The sequence below is a fragment of the Saccopteryx bilineata genome, chromosome 6 (genome assembly GCF_036850765.1).
Source record: "Saccopteryx bilineata isolate mSacBil1 chromosome 6, mSacBil1_pri_phased_curated, whole genome shotgun sequence".
Taxonomy (NCBI): Eukaryota; Metazoa; Chordata; class Mammalia; order Chiroptera; family Emballonuridae; genus Saccopteryx; species Saccopteryx bilineata.
The window spans coordinates 127,809,179-127,828,764 of NC_089495.1; the positions used below are offsets into that span (position 1 = coordinate 127,809,179).

Genomic DNA, 19,586 nt, shown 5'->3' on the forward strand with positions numbered 1-19,586 from the left:
CAATCTCCAAGGCCTCCCATGAGAGGCATATGGGGGACATGGCCAAGCATGGCATGCTGAAGGGGCCCAGCTGCCAAATGTTTCTAGGCTTGGAAGTTAAGCTGGCATCAGGAAAGCTGGTGTGTCTGCCAAAACGTAAAGCTGCAACAAGTTTTAAGTGCCTTTGTTGAGGGGGAGGTGTGCACTCATCCCCTAGCACAGCGAACTGTCCTACCTCTGGGCACTGGCACGGACACAATGTGTGTGGCATTTGCAGTGTTTGCCCCTTTCTGCTCCCTGGTTTGGGGCGTGAAATGCTATCCTAGATGCTGGCAAAAGGGAGGGCAACAGGGGCTCCCACTTGGCCTTCTGAAGTGAGGACATGCTTCTTTCAAGCCATGTCCCACTCTGACTGCCCACCCTTTCCCAGGTCTCCTCTGCTCCCCAGGCCTGTGAGCCACATGCTTGTCCTCCCAGGCCGTTTTCCAACGCGGAGGGAAATCTCCCTTCAGGCACTGTGAAGTGGGTGGCTCCTCTGTCCCACTCCCTTCTTAGAGGCTAGCGGGCTCCTGGCTATAAGCCCAGGAAAGCCCACACTGGATGACAAGGATTTATGAGCATCAGCAGCCCATCCAAAGAGGGCCTCGAGTCCTGATCCTGGAGGTTAGACATCAGCAAAGGGCTACAGTCCAGCTCAGAAATCTGAGGAGTGACACCAAGTAAGGGAGCCTCTGCATGCGTATGCAAAGTGTACATTCCTGGCCAGAAGCCTGAGGACAGTCAGTGGTCTCTATGCCAAATTTGGAGGCAGTGTAATCTTCCCAAGGACAAATTATGCCTCCCAACTCTTGGGAAGCTTCAGGCTGTGCTGGGCACTGTTCTCAGGCAGCACAGCCTGCCCATCAGGTGTACCTACCAGAAAAAGGGGGACCCCAAAGCTCTGTTTCCAAGCAGTACACTCCATTTGCTTGATATCTTGGGGAAGTTCTGAGAACCTTCTCACTTCAAGGTCAGTAGTGGTGACATGCCCTGGGCCAGCTGACAATGGTGTGAATTAAAGCAGTCATCTCAGGAACAGGTTTGGAAGCAGGTGCTGAGGGCCTGCCCACCACAGGGCCCCTCAAACACCAGCAGGTGGTGTTTTATATATCCATTCAGAAAGCAGTGACTCACCAGGAGGAACAATGCTAAAAGGTGCATTTGAAGGCTGGCACCAAAATTAGAGGGACAAGATAATTCAGGCCAGCAGCATGTCACCTCCAGTCTTGTTACCCTACAACTCGGTGTGGCTCCTTAGGTTCATCCTTCACCTGCTCCCCGGCCATATGCACCTGTCTCAGCATGCAGAGGCCCAGGAGCAGCCACATGGGTGACAGGCTGGAAAGGCACCCAAGGAGGCTAGGCTCTCCTCTTCCTCCCAGAGCACCTGCTGGAAGCACAGAGCCCAGGAGCCTGGACAGGGGGAATGGGGTCTCTGTCCTCTATGGCCACACTTGACACAAAGGCCCTGCAGAGATATGTGCAGTGCACGAGGAGAGGCCTGGGGCCCAGAGTGACAGGGAAGCCCAGCAGCACTTCAGGTACTTTTATTAGTCCCACTGCAGGGCTGTGTCTAGGCAGCGCTAATGCAACCCAGTTTCCAAGCACATCTTGAGCCCCATGCGGAGCAGAGTGCAACAGACTGATTGGAGGCAGCCAGCGGCATTCACCTGGGCCAGTGAGCACTCAGTCACTGCTTGCTGGGCTGTGGTGCCTGGTGGTGGCAGAGGAGGTTCACACAAGGGCAGGTGGGACACACGGGACAGAGGGCCCCTCCCCTGTGGAAAGGAGGTGGCTGAGCTTCCTGGGCTGAGCCCACTGGCAGGGCACCCCCACAAATCCTAACACGGAGCTCTGACTCTCTGGACAATAAAAAAAAGTACATTACTATTAAATAAAGTGACTCAAAACCAGAAGCCAAGAAACCACAATGCTTTTTCTTTAGCTAAAACACAAAAGAAAACAGATGAATTATGTGGATGCCAGAACTTGAATGAGAATGCTAGTGGAAGAGAAAAGGAAGCTAGCTGGGTGGATGAAGACAAGAAAGATTTGAGAGGAGCTGGTAGAGGCAGTGAGGTCTCAGAAGCGAGGTCAAGCACAGCTCCTGCCCACATCCTTGTCTCTGATTATTGCAGGACCAGACTACAGAGGCCAGAGCTCCAGCCAGTGCACCCGCTAGTTGTGTGACCACAGTCCTTGGCAGGTGGCTGTGCTTTGGACTGGCTGCTCTGGCCCTCCTGCCTCACCAGATCAGCTGCTCTGCCCTGGCCAGACCCAAGTCTGTGCTGGTGGACCTGGAGGTGCTAGACAACAGGACTCTTGCCACCAAAGAAGCCCATACCCAGTGCTCTCTGTGCATAGCAGCTACTGAGGGAAAAGAAGGGTGCTACAGGACTGCTCCTGCCCCAGGGCAGACATGAGGTCTCTAAGCACTCTGTATCTGGGCCAGCCTCTCCCAGGGGTGCAGAGCAGCTCAGAGATCTGGCTCTTATTAAGGCAAAGAGGCATCAGCATGCCCACAGGTTCTTGGGGCAGGGCCTGGCCACAGTCCAGCCACAGAGGACATGCGTGGACCCGAGGACATGTGCAAGGTCTGAACACGACCTCTGTCCTGGAATGGCCCAGACCTCACACCATTAGTACAGTAGCAACCTTCCTGTTCCCCATGAGAGACCCACATGGCTTCACAGCAGGCCAAGCCCCTACTCCCTCACCTGGGCCTGTCTCAATGACCATGTCACTGTGCCAAAGACCAGGGCTGGGCAGGGACACAGGAAGGAACTGTGTATGGGGCAAAGGGGACCAGAGCTTCTGGTCTTGAGCAGTCCAGTTCACCCCATGAGGCCTTGTCAGCAGCCTTGGCCATCCAGGGGGGCCACCTGTCTGGCGGGAGCCACTGCTGTGCTCCTGTTCAGACAGCCCTATCTGCAGCTGCCTCGGTTGTGTAGCCTGGCAGAAAAGTCTCAGGCACTGAGGTTTACTTCCAAGGAGAACTGACTGCGGGCCCCGTGTCCACACTCAGTCACCCTGTACACACCCAGAGGGACTCACTAGAGAAAAGGAAGTGGACACTAGTCTCTCTTACTCCCCTTTTATGCAGCTTTTATCTTAAAAAAATAAATAAAAGTCTTCTGGGCAGGAATTACTGATAACTGTTATTACAACCAATGCCAACTTTAAAATCCCACCTGGACATCAAGTGAGAACAAGATAAAGGGTGGGCAGCAAAATAACCTGCAGACCAAGCAGATGGGAGGCCGGCAAGCCTGTGGCCACTTATGTTTCCACTGGACAATGGCTACCAGAAGGGGAAGCACTGGCCCCCAGAGGCAGGGTCTGCCCCAGGGCCACAGGGTACAAAGGCCAGCAAGAGCCCAACCACAACCAGGGAGGGACAGGAACAAACAGCATCCAGACAGGAGAAGCTGGTGGCAGCAGCACTCCCACCTCCTCTGCAGGTGGTGATGTCGAGGCACCAGTCTGTCCACTACAGTGGGGGCTGGAATCAAGAGGCATCTGCATGAGGCAGCCCTGCTCCCCACTAGGAGCCTGGTTTTAGCCAGCAAAGCACCAGCCTGGCTCCATCCTCCAGGGAAGCCTGGTGCTGAGAGGCTTCGTAGGCCGGAGACCCCAGGGCAGCCACCCCCACCTTGCCCTTCAGGACTGCCCTCTGTGGGAACAGCTCCATGACCCTGGCTTCAGAGAGGGCTGGGTGGGCCCAGTCTTGCCAGTATGCTGGAGCCCTAGGTCCTGGGGAGGCTGCACATCTCGCAGTTGCCAGTGCCCGGCTGGTTCATGAAGGTGCAGTGCTCACAGGCCCACATGGCGACTGCGGCAGCATGCGAAGAGCCCCCAACAGCTCCGTAATCATTGAGGCCTGGAAGCTGCACCCCGACTGTGCCTGCAGGGTGGAAAGAAAAGCAGCACTCATCTTTTCTGTGCAAGGAAAATGTTTCACCAGTTTGGGCTCTACATCACTGCCTATTGGAGTGAAAGTAAACTCTAGAAGCAACTGCTCTATGCAAATGCGGCCTGAGAACCCCCAGTATGGGTCCCATGCTTGCACCCAGAACCCTGCTGAATACAGCTGCTGGGTACAGAGCTTGAAGCCATCTGTCAGCTATGCTGCTCTTGGCCTACCTGCTGCCCCTGCTGTTGTTGGTAGCTCTGCCCCTTGCTGCTGAGTGGTGGTTCTCTGATGGACACTCAAGTCATTTCCAGCTCTGACACACTGTGAACAAAGCTGCATGAATGCTTTTGTAGGAGTCTTTGGTAAAAACCTAGGTGTGGCTGCTGGGTCCTGCTCTCGCTCTCACAGCTGTGTGAAGGCTCTAGCTGCTGGCAGCTTCTCATTTTAGCCACTAATGAACACGCAGGGGCAGCTCACTGAGTCTGCATTTCCTTGCCAACCAAGGATATTGACCATCACTGACTTTTCATGAAATGTTGGAGTCTTGCCCAGCTTTCACCCATGTTTTGTTTGGATTACTGGTTATCAACATGTATAGTTCTCTATACAATCATGTGTCATTTAACAATGTTGGTCTGTGATAGACATGGACATAAAACAATCGTCCCATAGGTTACAATGGAGCTGAGAATTTCCTATTGCCCATGACATCGTAGCCAGCGTCATATTTTAGGACCATGCACTTCACGTCTATGTGTTGACACTGTGCAAGCATTTCTCAGCAAAGCCCATCATGGAGCATGCACAACCGCATACTTCAGTGAGTCTCGTGTCAAATACATGCACCTCCCTCACCTGTTTCCTCCCACCCTAGGCCTTGCCTTTTCATGCTTCTAACAGTCTTTTGATGAGCACAGTGTTTCATTTTGATAAAGTCCAACTGACCGAACTTTTTTTTGGGGGGGGGGTAATTTTTCTGAAGTTGGAAACACGGAGGCAGTCAGACAGACTCCCGCATGCGCCCAACTGGAATCTACCCGGTATGCCCACCAGGGGGCAATGCTCTGCCCATCCCGGGTGTCGCTCTGTTGCAACCAGAGCCATTCTAGGGCCTGAGGCAGAGGCCACAGAGCCATCCTCAGCGCCCAGGCCAACTTTGCTCCAATGGAGCCTTGGCTGCAGGAGGGGAAAAGAGAGACAGAGAGGAAGGAGAGGGGGAGGGGTGGAGAAGATGGGCGCCTGTCCTGTGTGCCCTGGCCGGGAATTGAACCCGGGACTTCCGCATGCCAGGCCGACGCTCTACCACTGAGCCAACTGGCCAGGGCCCGACCAAACTTTTATGGTCAGTGTTTTCCTGTCCTACCCCAAGGCCTGAAAATATTCAACCTATCTGCTGTTTTAGATTCTACCATGTGTCATGACCTGTCTTGAGTTGATCCTCGTACACAGTATGCTTATGGAGGCCAAGGTCATTTTCTGTACACAGACCCCAAGTCTCACTATACATCCCTGAAGAATTACAGAACAGCCCTGGCCAGTTGGCTCAGTGGTAGAGCATCGGCCTGGCGTGCAGAAGTCCCGGGTTCGATTCCCGGCCAGGGCACACAGGAGAAGCGCCTATCTGCTTCTACACCCCTCCCCCTCTCCTTCCTCTCTATCTTTCTCTTCCCCTCCCGCAGCCGAGGCTCTATTGGAGCAAAGATAGCCCGGGCGCTGGGGATGGCTCCTAGGCCTCTGCCCCAAGTGCTAGAGTGGCTCTGGTCACAACAGAGCAATGCCCCGGAGGGGCAGAGCATCGCCCCCTGGTGGGCAGAGCTTCGCCCCTGGTGGGCGTGCCAGGTGGATCCCGGTCGGGCGCATGTGGGAGTCTGTCTGACTGTCTCTCCCCGTTTCCAGCTTGGAAAAATACAAAAAAAAAAAAAAAAAAGAATTATAGAACAGACTGTGGGGTTTCATGCCTCCTTGAGCTATGTGACCTCGCCGCCTGGTGAGAGCCCTGTCTGTTACCTTGGGCAGGTGTTCCTGGCACAGCCTTCTTTTGGGTTTAAGAAATGCTGGAATGCTCTTCTAAGACAATTTTTTTGTGTGTATTTTTCTTTTTTTTTATTTTATATTTTTTTTGTATTTTTCTGAGAATACAAAAAAGTCGGAAACGGGGAGACAGTCAGACAGACTCCTGCATGCGCCCGACCGGGATCCACCCGGCATGCCCACCAGGGGGCGATGCTCTGCCCATCTTGGGGCGTCGCTCTGCCGCAGTCAGAGCCATTCTAGCGCCTGAGGCAGAGGCCACAGAACCATCCTCAGCACCAGGGCAAACCTCGCTCCAATGGAGCCCTGGCTGCGGGAGGGGAAGAGAGAGACAGGGAGGAAGGAGAGGGGGAGGGGTGGAGAAGCAGATGGGCGCCTCTCCTGTGTGCCCTGGCCGGGAATTGAACCTAGGACTCCTGTACACCAGGCCGACGCTCTACCACTGAGCCAAATGGCCAGGGCTAAGACAATTTTTAAAAACATATTAAAAAATGTTGCCTGACCAGGCAGTTGCGCAGTGGATAGACCGTCGGACTGGGATGCGGAAGACCCAGGTTCGAGACCCCGAAGTCGCTGAAGGCCGCGGTCAAGGCACATATGAGAAAGCTATCAATGAACAATTAAGGTGTTGCAACGTGCAACGTAAAACTAATGATGGATACTTCTCATCTCTCTGTTCCTGTCTGTCTGTCCCTGTCTATCCCCCCCCCTGTCTCTGTAAAAAAAAAAAAAAAAGTTGAAATTATGTTCTCTATATAGTACTATAGTTAGATGCTAGAGCCAGAATTAGCTAAGGCCCTCCATAGGATCTAAGCTGTATGGAGCCAGTGGGAGTTCTGTCTCCTGATATTGAAACACCCAGAAGCTCTGTGGTCCTTCATTATGTTGTTTTCTTTTCATGCAGTTCTGACAGTAGGACCAGCACTGTGTCCCTCACATTCTAAAGAGACAGAGAGCCTGACCGGGCGGTGGTGCAGTGGATAGAGCGTCGAACTGGGACGCAGAGGACCCAGGTTCGAGACCCCGAGGTCGCTAGCTTGAGCACGGGCTCATCTGGTTTGAGCAAAAGCTTGCCAGCTTGGACCCAAGGTCGCTGGCTTGAGCGGGGGGTTACTCGGTCTGCTGAAGGCCCGTGGTCAAGGCACATATGGGAGAGTGGTCGATGAACAACTAAGGTGTCGCAACGAAAAACTGATGATTGATGCTTCTCATCTCTCTCCGTTCCTATCTGTCCCTGTCTATCCCTCTCTCTGACTCTGTCTCTGTTAAGGAAAAAAAAGAGACAGAGAACAAGTTGTTCAACTAAACTCCCTAAGTAAGGCCTTGCAGCTTTATCAATTGCAGAAGCACTGAGGATGGTGGGGAAAAAAAAAAGCCCAAGGAGACCAAAGGTTTCTGTGCTCTCGGTGCTTGTGTGAATGTGGTTTCTGTTTCTCTAAAACAGTGACTTTCCAAATGCTCCTAAGATGCTTGAAGATGAGCGTGCCCACTGCTGACATGTGTAGAATTCCACACAGCTGTGTACCAAAGATCTGTGGCCCTCACAGCATGTATGTCACAGCACTGAAAGCCTGGGTACCCTGGCAGAGGTCCATCTGTGCCCCTTTGAATGCCCATGATGCCTGTTGGAATGTGTCTGGAGTCAGGCTCACAGGCACATGGAGAAGTTTGGAAGCTTTTGCAGAGCACGTGTTGGGCCCCTGGGCTTTGGCAACGGGAGCTCAAGGGCATGACCTAGGGACTGAGAAAGGGAGGCCACTTACTGCAGAGCTGCTCAATGGTGGCCCACTGCTCAGACTTCTTCCATGTCTGGGCAAGCTCCTCATTTCTGGTCCTCACAGCCTCCAACAGCAAGCTGATGCTGTCCTGCAAGAAGCCAAAAAGGAAGGTTCCAACATGCTTTGCCTGCAGTGGACAACTCCTGCTCATTTCTTCCCTAACATCATGACATTCTTCAGAGGAGATGGAGACAACCTCACAGCTGTCGCTACAAAATGCAAAATGCCATACAGTTTGGTCTATACATATAAGTACTAAACTGAGCTAGAATTTGAATCCCTCCTAAATGGCCCCAAGTTGCTCCTGTGCCATCTGTCATCACCTAGGTAACAAAGGCTTGGCCCTTTCTACTGGGCTTAGGTGGATGGACAGGAGCCCCCATCCTAAGTCCTTCCTCTCACTCTCCTCTCGGGTTCTTTACCTTCTCAGTCACATCATCAAATACAGCCCAGGTCTCGGGGTCAAAAAGCAGAGAATTAAAATAGTTTCTGTGAGAGATGTGCCAGCCTTTACGAGTTTACACAGTTATTTACAGAAATGATGTCTGGAGTGGCTGCAGGAACAGCACCTGCTGCCCAGCAAAAGCCCTGGCAGGTCGGGCCCAGACTTTCACCACCTGTCCCACCAGAGCTGAAACTCTCTGGGCTTCACAGCGAAGGCATACCCAATGGGACATCACAGAGTGCCTGGTATGAGCAGAAGGGGGTAGTTTTGGACAAAATACAGACACAAGACAAAGCTGGCAGAATACACGAGCAGCCACAGGCCAGCTGACGACATGGGAGGTCAACTCTCCATTCTATTCTGACCCTTGTGGGGAATGCATTGAGTTGACTATCAGTGGCTCAGGAAGAAATTGGTCCTTTCACTTGTGGTGACGCAGTGGCTAAAGCATCAACCTGAAATGCTGAAGTTGCTGGTTTAAAACCCCAGGCTTGCCCAGTCAGGGCACATGTGGGAAGCAACTACTTTGAGTTGATGCTCCTCACCACCTACCACCTTCTTTCTCTCTCCCTCTCTCCTAAAATCAATAAATAAAGTCTTTAAAAAAATCAGTCCTTTCTCCCTGGTGTTCGCTTGGGTCTCAGACAGAAAGAAATCCCACCCACACCATTGCACATGCCTGGGGCCTCCTGGCTGGACACGCTGTCCGGCTGCCACACGGCTCAGATAGAATCTGCTGTGTGTACACCCACTCTCTCTCCCCTCAGTGTGTCTCACAGAGGTCAACTGTGCCGCTGTGAGCTCGGGGCCTGGATGCCAGCCGTCTGGGCTCAGCTATTAAAGCTGCTTCAGGAGGCAGGGGACATGGGAAGGAAGCAGAGCTGCGATTCTAAAGCTGTCAGGACAGGGCTGTTTTGTGAGACCTCTGCCATTCCTTGCAGGGGGACACCGGGCTAACCACGGCTGCTTCTCCTGTGGTGAGAGCACAAAAGAGATCGGCCCAACCCCAAAGATGGCACTTACACAGTGTCTTACTACAAATGCTAAATGTGAAAAAATTCAACTTCCAATCAACAGCCCCCTGTGCAAAGCCACTGTCCATAGGATGTAAAGGGGACTGTGAACACACATCTGGTTCAGGAGGAAAGGAAGCACCTGCACAGCCCAGACCCACCTGGGGACCACCAACACCAGGTGTCAGTGGGCATACACTCTTGTTCCATACCTGTAGAGGCATGACTTCGTTGGTGACCAGAAAGAGCAGGAGGTGAAAATCTGAGATAGTATCCAAGAACACGGAGGAGGTATTCTGTGACAAGTAGGTGGCCAAACTATGGAAGTCCTGGAGTGACGGTGATGGGACAGCAGGAAATAAATACAACATTCTGTTACAGTTCCCAGAGAAGAGCTCTTTCTTCCCAGAATATATATATAACTGAATACATTCAAGGCTGACAAGACACCCCCCTCTTTATATATCTGCTAATGAGGACCTAGGACAGAGAAATGGACACTCTCAGTAGATCAGGGAACCTGACTGTGAGACACATGCACACGGGGGCCTGCCCTTCGCTCTCAGTGGAGAGGGCCAGGAGACCCAGGTACTCCCTGTGTAGTTGCATTGTTGACCTAGGGCAGCAGACCCCAAGGAGAAGGAGTCGTGTGTATTGTGTGTGTGGGTGTTAGTAAATTTAACAACCTTGGGCAGGACTAAAAACAGGAGGCTCAAGGGTGCTACCCCACAAAGTAGCTCTGCACTTCTACAAGCACCCTGAGTCCCTAGGCAAATGGGCAGTGAGGAGACCCAACTGTCAGAGAGGTTCTGTAAACAACCACCGCTTCAGAAACTCGCACAGTGGACATTTTTTACCCAAGCCATTTTTGCAATACCCATGTGTCACTGGCCATCCATGTGGCACAAACTAGCAGTCTCAGTTCTGATCTGGTCTGAGCTGCCAGTGAGAGTGGTGGCTACACACTCATGTAGTGCCTGAGAAATGCAGCAGGGTGACAAGAGGGGCCACTGCAGACAGTGGAGTGAAACATCTCCACAAAGAGACAATACCATCAACACATAAACAATGAAAGTTGTTGTGAGAGGACACAAAGCGACAAGTTTTGGGGAAAAAAATAATTCAACTAAAAATGGTCCTCCTGATAGATTCATCACCTGAGGACTCGCGAGATTTGCCCTGGTGGCCATGTATCACCCAGCCTAGAGGGAGTATCACTGAGATCAGCCATGTCACAGAAACAATGCATGGGGACAGCCAGAAAGCTGGGCACTTGGGAAAAGCAACACAGGCACCAAACAAGCAGTAGTTACTTCAAAAAGAGCTTACCTGTGTCTCACCCAACACATCCCGGTTTTCAATAGGAAATGGATTTTGAGAAATAGAAAAAGTATAAACTGGATCCTTGGGGAAAGTTGTTGTAATCTAGTGAACAAAAAAAACCCAACCCATGACACATTAGTTGTGCTATGAACAGGGTTGTGGGCAACCCTCACAGCAACAAGCCCCAAGTTAGTCCCAGCAGCCAAAGAGCCCTGACTGTTCCACATGGAGGGATGAGTTAACCGCTGGTACCACCCTCAACAAAAATTCTGACACTGACTCTGGGAAAAAACTGAGAATCACTTCTACTTATTTCCAAGGTGCATCACACACGGGCAGTTCTGTCCTCTGTCCTCTATGCTATGAACTCAAGCCTCACTGGGTCAGCCCGAGGGGCAGTTTCCATGTGACGAGCCTCCCAGACAGCTCTTTCTGCAACCATGAACTCAAGGGTTAAACCACGGGCACAGAATGGATGCGCAAGGAGGCATCTCAGGTTAAACTACGGGCACAGCCCTGGCCGGTTGGCTCAGTGGTAGAGCGTCGGCCTGGTGTGCAGGAGTCCCGGGTTCGATTCCCAACCAGGGCACACAGGAGAAGCGCCCATCTGCTTCTTCACCCCTCCCCCTCTCCTTCCTCTCTGTCTCTCTCTTCCCCTCCCACAGCCAAGGCTCCACTGGAACAGTCAGCCCCGGGTGCTGAGGACGGCTCCATGGCCTCTGCCTCAGGCGCTAGAATGGCTCTGGTTGCAACAGTGCAACGCCCCAGATGGGCAGAGCATCGCCCCCTGGTGGGCATGCCGGGTGGATCCCGGTCAGGTGCATGTGGGAGTCTGTCTGACTGCCTCCCCGTTTCCAACTTCAGGAAAAAAAATAAAAATAAATAAATAAATAAACTATGGGCACAGAATGGATGCACAAGGAGGCCTGTTCCCATCACTGGGTCTGGAGGGTATGTGCAGAGCAGCCGAGTAGCCCGATGACCTGAGAGCCACAGTGACCTCAGCAAGCTTGCTGAGGCCCTTTGAATTCATAGGCCCTGCTCCATGAGGCCTCTGAGGTGCAGGCACAGCTCTCCCCTGAAGACAGCTGGAATCAAAAGTTGTGTCCAGGCCCTGGCCAGGTAGCTCAGTTGGTTAGAGCATCATTCCAATATGCCAAGGTTGTGGGTTCAATCCTCAGTCAGGGCACACACACATATCAAGAAGCAACCAATGACAGCATCATTAAGTAGGACAACAAATGCATAAGTTTCTCTATCTCTTTCTCCCTTCCTCTTTCTAAAGTCAGTAAATAAAAATTAAAAATAAATAAATAAATAAAAAGAGCTTGTGTCCATAGGGACTCTAAGCCCTTCACTTGGCTCAGACATGCTTTGGTGAAAACAGAGGACACATTAAATCAAAATTAACCCATAAAAGCCACATGGACTACGGTCAATGTTTAAGAATCAACGTGGTTTTGGCACCCCGCCCCCACAAGAACACTGATTATGACCTGTCAGCCGGTTATGGTGGCCACAGTGTTTCTTTTGCAATATACCAGTGGCAGCAGCCTACACCTTGGCCAGACTTAGGGCAGCTCTTCTGGGTCCTTTGGGGCTATTTCGAAAAATGATAATGTTGCTCTGCTTTGTTTTCCACATCAGTGAAGGCCATGACTGGCTGGGACTGTGCCTCAGTAACCAGACCAATATCTTGTGGTGAAGGGAATGGACCCGAGCTACAGGGCCACATCCCAGCTGTGTGGCCTATCAGCCACGGATCCTAGGCCTCTTTGCTCATTTGCAAGATAAAAATGACCTAGGTGTCTGCACCTCCTAAGGCTGCTCTAAGGATTAAATGCTCAACACATAAAGCCCTCAAAATGGCCGCATACATGGGACTCAGTCTTAGCCACTGTCACATTTTGAAAGACAGTGACAGGGTGTCCGTGCTGTCACGTGGAAGGCCCACCATGTGCCCAGCAGTGGCAGCAGCTATGACCAGGGTAGCACCTGCATACTCTACAGGATGAACCAGTTGGTGTTCCTTTGTTACACTTTAGTTTGGGAGAAGTTAACCCCTACTTTCATTTTTTTAATTCATTGATTTTAAAGAGACATAGATAAGGGAGAGAGCGCACGAGAGAGAGAGAGAGAGAGAGAGAGAAAGAGAGAGGGAGGGAGGAAAGGAGAAAAAGAAAGAGAGAGAAGCAATCATTTATTCATTTATTGTTCCACTTAGTTGTTCCACTTAGTTTGCTAAAACAAAGCCTGTGTACGGCTCAGGGCCTCCCTTTGGGAAGGCAGATCTGGTAGTGAACTGGCACAAAAGAAAGCCTACTAGTGAGTGTGGAATCACGCAGACTCCTCCTCCTACGCCGACTCCTCCTCCTAAGTGTACAGTCCACCAATTTGTTTTCATATTTTTTTTAAATCTGTCTGCATCTTAATTACACTCCAGGTAGTCTAAAAAATCAGATGCCTTTATGGCCTAGATAATAAATATGTTCTCAGAAGCCATCAGCTGGGTGGAGCATTGACGGGCTTGGCTCCAGGAAAAATGCTGCTCCAAACACAAAGCTATTTTACATCCTTTTTATTTATTTTGTTCTTTTTTATTTTTATTTTAGTGAGAAAAGGGGAGGCAGAGACAGACTTCCGCATGTGCCCTGACCAGGATCCACCTGGCAAGCCCACTAGGGGGCAGTGCTCTGCCCATCTGGGGACCTTACTCCATTGCAACCGAAGCCAGTTTTTAGCGCCTGAGGTGGAGGCCATGGAGCCATCCTCAAGGCCCAGGGCCAGTTCGCTCCAATCGAGCCATGGCTGCTGCAGGAGGGAAGAAGAGATAGATAGGGAAGCGAGATGGGGTGGGGTAGAGAAGAAGATGCTCATTTCTCCTGAATGCCCTGGCTGGGGATCGAACCCGGGTCATCCACACGCCAAACTGACACTCTACCACCAAGCCAACCGGCTAGGGCAATTTTACATCCTTTATGACGTGCCTGTGCCAAGTCTAATGCAACCCAGAAATGTCCTGGCAGGCAGCATGCAGGGTACGAGCTGCTCCTGTCCCCTCTGGACAGAGTGCTGATTGCTGCAAACTACCAGGCTTTCGTCCTGCAGCAGTCACCACCTTGGGGTGCAGCCACATCTCTGTGACCAGAGCTTGCCACCAGAGAGGAGCTGAAACCTTGGGAAGACACACTGGAGCTGGTGCCTTTTGGTTCTTGGAGTTCCTTCCACCCAGGAACCACACTGCCTTCACTCAAGGACAGAGTGACAACTGTGTCCCTGGGGAACCAACTCAGGTGGAAGGCCCACCATGTGCCCAGCAGTGGCAGCAGCTATGACCAGGGTAGCACCTGCATACTCTACAGGATGAACCAGTTGGTGTTCCTTTGTTACACTTTAGTTTGGGAGAAGTTAACCCCTACTTTCATTTTTTTAATTCATTGATTTTAAAGAGACATAGATAAGGGAGAGAGCGCACGAGAGAGAGAGAGAGAGAGAGAGAGAGAGGGTGAAAGAGAGAGGGAGGGAGGAAAGGAGAAAAAGAAAGAGAGAGAAGCAATCATTTATTCATTTATTGTTCCACTTAGTTGTGCATGTGTTGGTTGCTTCCCATACATGCCCTGACCGGGGATCAAACCTGCAACCTCGGTGTCTCAGGACAATGCTCTAACCAACTAAGCTACCCTGCCAGGGCCAACCCGTAAACTGTTTTTAAGGAAAGAAACCCTAAAACTAAAAGGAAAATCCCTTAAAACTGTGAGCTTCTCAGGATGCCAGGAGCTTGACAATTCTAATACCTCCTGGGTATCTGTCCTGTACCAGCTGTGCAAGCTGCAGCAGCTGGGCACAGCCCCACCCAGCAGCCCTGCCTCTAGCATGCCTGCTGTGTGCCCGGGCAGGGAACGACACACACTCACATCTATGATCAGATACTCCACGGGCAGCGGGCGGGCCAGCTGGGTGATCTCGTTGCCAAACTTGTCTATGTCCTGAAACGGGAAACAAAGGTAAACAGGATGAGTAGAAGTTTGCTGACCAGTGACGTTTTTCCTTTCACATGCTTGTCTTACTTTTTATTATATTATAACAATTCTTGTTGAGGTGTACAAAAAGCAGAAAGTAAAATGTGCCTTTTTTGCAAGAACCCACCTTCCATCATCTCTGGGAGCTCTTCACAACAGCCTCAACACAGAAACAACCATGCTCTCAGCTGCCCAGCAGTCTCCACGAGGAGTCCCAGCCCCGCCTGCCCCAGCTACATCTGGGCCCTCTCCTCCCCTACAACCTCTCTGTCTCAGGTCTGAATGCTAATTCTTAACCATCTTACACCTTTGGAAGCCCAGTTCTACAGGAACTTAATACTTGTATGTTACTAAAAAAGTACACACACAAATGAGTACACATACACACAAATACACAGACATGGAAACCCACCACCAATCTTTCAAAGCTGAAACTTGTTTTGCTTTGTCAGATGCACAGAACATAAAGTTTAATTATGGGGAAAAAGGGCCAGCATATGTTCATTAATCATAAAATGACAATAAGTTCTGATTTATGTCAAACATGCTGTGTTCAAACAGAGCTCTAGAAATAAATTCGTAAAAACTGATGCTTTTCATTAAAGATCCTGCAGGAGGGGGTCATATTTTTATTTATTTATTTTTTTAAGATTTTATTTATTCATTTTAGAGAGGAGAAAGAAAGAGAGAGAAGAGGGAGGAGCAGGAATCATCAACTCCCATATGTGCCTTGACCAGGCAAGCCCCGGGTTTCGAACCGGCAACCTCAGCGTTCTAGGTCAACGCTTTATCCACTGCACTACCACAGGTCAGGCAGGGGGGTCATATTTTTAATCTAAAGCATCACTTAACATTATATAAATCACTCATGGAGTCATATGTAAACTATATTCCCATATGTTCCAATTATGGGTCTTACATAAAAGTTTATGTTTATTAAAGATCTCAGACCCAAATGGATGTCAAGCAGATCGTCCTGAGGCGTGCATGGCCACCCCAGCATATCCACCTTGTTGGGGACACAGAAGCTGTCCCTAGGTCAGACCAAGTCTGCCGCCTCCAACAGGCTTTGCTCCTTTTTAGGATGGATATTTCTGGCTGCAACACATCTCAGTTTAGCCACACTGTCCCTACCTTCTGTGTTCACAATCTAAAGAGCTGCAACAAACACCTGCCCCTCTGCATGCCTGCAGAGTGGCCCCAGTCTACCTCACCAGCTTTCTATTCGGAAGCATCGACACTCCATCACAAGACACCTTCCTGTGAACAACATAGCCATGCCTGCCTTCCTAGGAGGCTGAGGGGTACTCCATCCATCTGGGTAGGACCCGCTAGTCCCTCTGCAGGCGTCCCCAAACTACGGCCTCCTGAGGCCATTTATCCGGCCCCCTGCTGCACTTCTGGAAGGGGCACCTCTTTCATTGGTGGTCAGTGAGAGGAGCACTGTATGTGGTGGCCCTCCAACGGTCTGTGGGACAGTGAACTGGCCTCCTGTGTAAAAAGTTTGGGGACCCCTGCTCTACAGGGTGGGTGTGCCCATGATGGCGTCTGCAGCCATCAGTATGGGCTGCATTCCGTGGCAGCTCACCAGCTTCAACAGGGCAGCCCAAGATGGGAGCCTGCTGAGAGGGGCCTAGGGGCCTGGGGGCCTGGAAGCTGTAGTTTCTTGATGGAGGAGATGTGGTAAGAGGCAGGAATCAAGTCCAATCAAACCATATGACCATTTCCAAAAATATTCGCTTGCCCCTACAAGAAATAACCTGCAACAACTCACACGTAATTAGCCCATCTGGAATTCATTGTCAGATCTAATTAAGCTCTAATACACAGAAACATTTTCCCAGTACCTGTTCACTTTAATCCTCCCCTCCAGGGAGGTTTCTTGTTAAATGTCCTCTTTTTCTGTGACAAGCTATTCTCTTTCAAATTTAACTACCCAGCTAAATCTCCCTGCTCCTCAAGAAGATAAATGTGCTGCACCCCTCTTCCCTGGGGGAAAGACAGACAACATCTATCTCTCCCCCATGCCTTCCCTGCATTACTGTTGCCAGCCAATCCCAAGCCCTATCCACCATTTGAAAAGGCAATCACTCTTTACAGGAGTCAGCAAATGTCAGGTGCAGTACCCTGGGAGGAAGACATCTTAATGCTAAGTTTGGCAGCTGCCAAAGTGTCAGCCTTTTTATTGCCACCTGGGGCATACTGGGAGAGTCAGAAATCAAGGTCCCCACTGCCTCAATACCTGCTATGGGCCACATCTGGAAATAGTGGCACCAGCACTGTGACAGCAAAGAGAAACCTAGGACCTCTGTCTTTGTGAGTGCAAAGGCATGTGGGCCTGGTGCCAGGACAGCCACTTATGCCACTGACTGGGGCACCACCCTGCTCTGGAAAAGGCAAATGAAACCCTGAACATGTTTTTCTTTAAAGACCTGACAAGGGGAATAAGTGACATGAGCAGCTAGATCTGTGACTTCATAGAATAAAGCAAGAAAAAGTTCTCACAACAGCTTCACAAAGAATCACCGTTTAGGAAACAGTGGGTTGGGGTTGATGAGACCCACAGAGTGCTTGTTAGGAGCAAGCAGGACCAGTGCCAATCCAAGCTCAAAACACGAACACAAGGCCATTGGGTCTACAACACGTGGTGAGTCAGGTGCCTGAGCTCTAATAGCTGGTAAGGGCAGAGGGCAATGAGAACCGGTCCAGCCCCATCACAACTTGGAGTTTAGCACGTCCCAACCCCATGCCCACCCTCATGCCCTTATAGGGACCCTGTGGCCGCAGGCCTCCACCCTGACAGCGGACTCCTGGCAAGCAAGACTCCCCATTTCTGACTCAAGGGAAAAAGTAACAACCAAGCTCACAGGCTCCAGTTGCCACAAAGTCCCTTCTCCTAGGCTGGGACATTGTGTTGATGTGCTGTTCAGAATCTCTTCTCTTGCTGGCTATTTCTTGGTTAATTGACAAGTTTTTCTGAACAATCCTATTTTTCATCTGTTATTAAAACATTTCTTTTAAAAAGTTGAATAGTGCAGGGTCTTGCCATAACAAGTATGTAGAAAAATGTATTATGACCTATGATAAATGAAGAAAAAAAATGGGTAAATGGGTTATAGATCTCAATGTAAAGTTAAATCATAAAAGCAGAAAACAAAAATATAGGTAAATATACACCTTTGGGTAAAGAACTGCTTCTTAACTATGATGACAAAGGCAGAAGCTATAATGGGAAAGGATTACTGTAACTCAGATCAGAAAATATCTCACCTTCTTAGTATGAAAAGTATCAAGGCAATGATGGCCTGGCATGTGAAGACCTTGCACAGAGACACAAAAGTGATACATCCTCTCAAATCACCCATGGTACCCAGGTGACTCAGAAATTATGACACACATGCACACCTAGAGGATGGGATCCCAGAGCCGCCTGGGCAGGAAGGCAAAAGACAGGGCTAGCCTGTCCATAGTTTTCCAATGTAAATAAAGTGTGTAGCCTTCTTGGATGGAACTTGGGAGAACACATAAAACCCCTTAAATTTATGTTATCCATTGACAAAATAATGCCGGTTCTGGGAATTTTTCCCAAGTAGTTCAGAGCCAAGAGTGAGCCCCAAGATGGCCCACAGCACTGTGGGTAAGCACCAAACTCTGGGATGAGGAACAGGTGGTAAACCACGTGATGGGCATGACAGAAGGGGCCCTCGGAGAGCCCTGTCCCCTCCAGCCAGCTCCTCCAGGGAGCAATGCCCCTCCTCCCGCTGTAGCCACCTGCCAGCTTTCCCTGGCCTCTCAGCTCCACATCCACTGGCCCCACACTCCACATCAGCCCCACCCCGGCCAGGCTAGCCCCCTAAAAGCAAGTTTCCTGGGTCTGTCCAACATTCTCTCTGTCCCCTGAACAATCTCAGCTTCTCTCATCTACTTTCAGGGCTTTAATTTGGGCTCTCTGTGCAAGATGACCTTAAAAATGGTACATCTCTTGACGTTCCTGTCCCCCCATAGCAAACTGTGAACAGTGGCACCTGACCCACAGCCCCCAATGCTCTCACTCTGCTGCCACACCCACCCCACCCAAACCACAGACCTGACTTGGCCCTACATACCTTCTCCACCCCAAAGGCCACAGGAGTAGACACATGTCACCTGGATTACAGAACCAGCCTTCTCACTGAGCTGCCCAACCTTGCACCCCAGAACAAATCTTCAGATACAGTGGCCTCCCTCCATGACTGGTTTTCAGCTTTCCTGCTGTTTCATACTGGACTTCAGGCCTCTCTCACATCTCCCCTTTGCCCTTTACTGGCTTGACTACCAGTAATGCTGCACAAGTCTCCTGCCTCCAAACCATTCTTCACACATCCAGCAGGATGTTCCAGAACCACCTTCCACCTCTCTTTCTGGCTTCCTACTGCCCACTAACCCATCATACACACATGCCAGCTCAACAGACCTCTGCCCATGTGGCCCTGGATGGCTCCCTTCCCACCACCCGGGACACCTGTAGTCACTGAGAGCCTGGGAGGAGGGACCAAGTATGACTTGCTCATCACTGTTGTCCCAGCACCTGGGCATGTGGAACACCTGACACAACATCTAAGTCTGGGCTGAGGGAAGAGGCTGCAGACCCAGTGGGGCTGCACCTGATGTGCTTCCTGCATGCAAAGGGGAGCTGGAAGAACAGGCAAAGGCTGGGGGTCTTTTTTTTTTTCTTAGAAAAAGGAAGAGAGGAAAACATCAGTTTGTTGTTCTACCCATTCATGCATTCATTGGTCAATTCTTGAGAGAAGTACAGAGAAGTACAGATAGGGACAGACAGACAGGAAAGGTGAGAGATGAGAACCATCAATTCTTTGTTGCAGCACCTTAGTTGTTCAGTGATTGCTTTCTCATATGTGCCTTGACCAGGGGGCTACAGCAGATCAAGTGACCCCTTGCTCAAGCCAGTAACCTCAGGCTCAAGCCAGTGACCATGGGGTCATGTCTATGATCCCATGCTCAAGCCAGCGACCCCTCGCTCAAGCTGGTGAGCCCATGCTCAAGCTA

At 50.7% G+C, this 19,586-nt stretch overlaps 1 protein-coding gene and 1 non-coding gene across 3 annotated transcripts in view; both read right to left on the reverse strand.

Moving 5' to 3' along the window:
* Positions 1 to 1,934: 1,934 nt before the first annotated feature.
* The window catches only part of NPLOC4 (NPL4 homolog, ubiquitin recognition factor), a 72,981-nt gene continuing 55,329 nt past the window's right edge, over positions 1,935 to 19,586 (reverse strand). For both annotated transcript variants that reach the window (XM_066236103.1, XM_066236104.1), the window contains 5 exons: positions 14,436 to 14,507; positions 10,528 to 10,623; positions 9,411 to 9,527; positions 7,726 to 7,828; positions 1,935 to 3,922 (listed from right to left, as the gene is read on the reverse strand). In XM_066236103.1, coding sequence (XP_066092200.1) covers positions 3,765 to 3,922; positions 7,726 to 7,828; positions 9,411 to 9,527; positions 10,528 to 10,623; positions 14,436 to 14,507 — 546 coding nt within the window. In that variant the 3' untranslated portion in view covers positions 1,935 to 3,764. The remainder of the gene's footprint in view (positions 3,923 to 7,725; positions 7,829 to 9,410; positions 9,528 to 10,527; positions 10,624 to 14,435; positions 14,508 to 19,586) is intronic.
* TRNAA-GGC (transfer RNA alanine (anticodon GGC)) lies at positions 5,181 to 5,256 on the reverse strand. The gene has a single exon. It is a non-coding gene; the product is annotated as a tRNA-Ala (tRNA).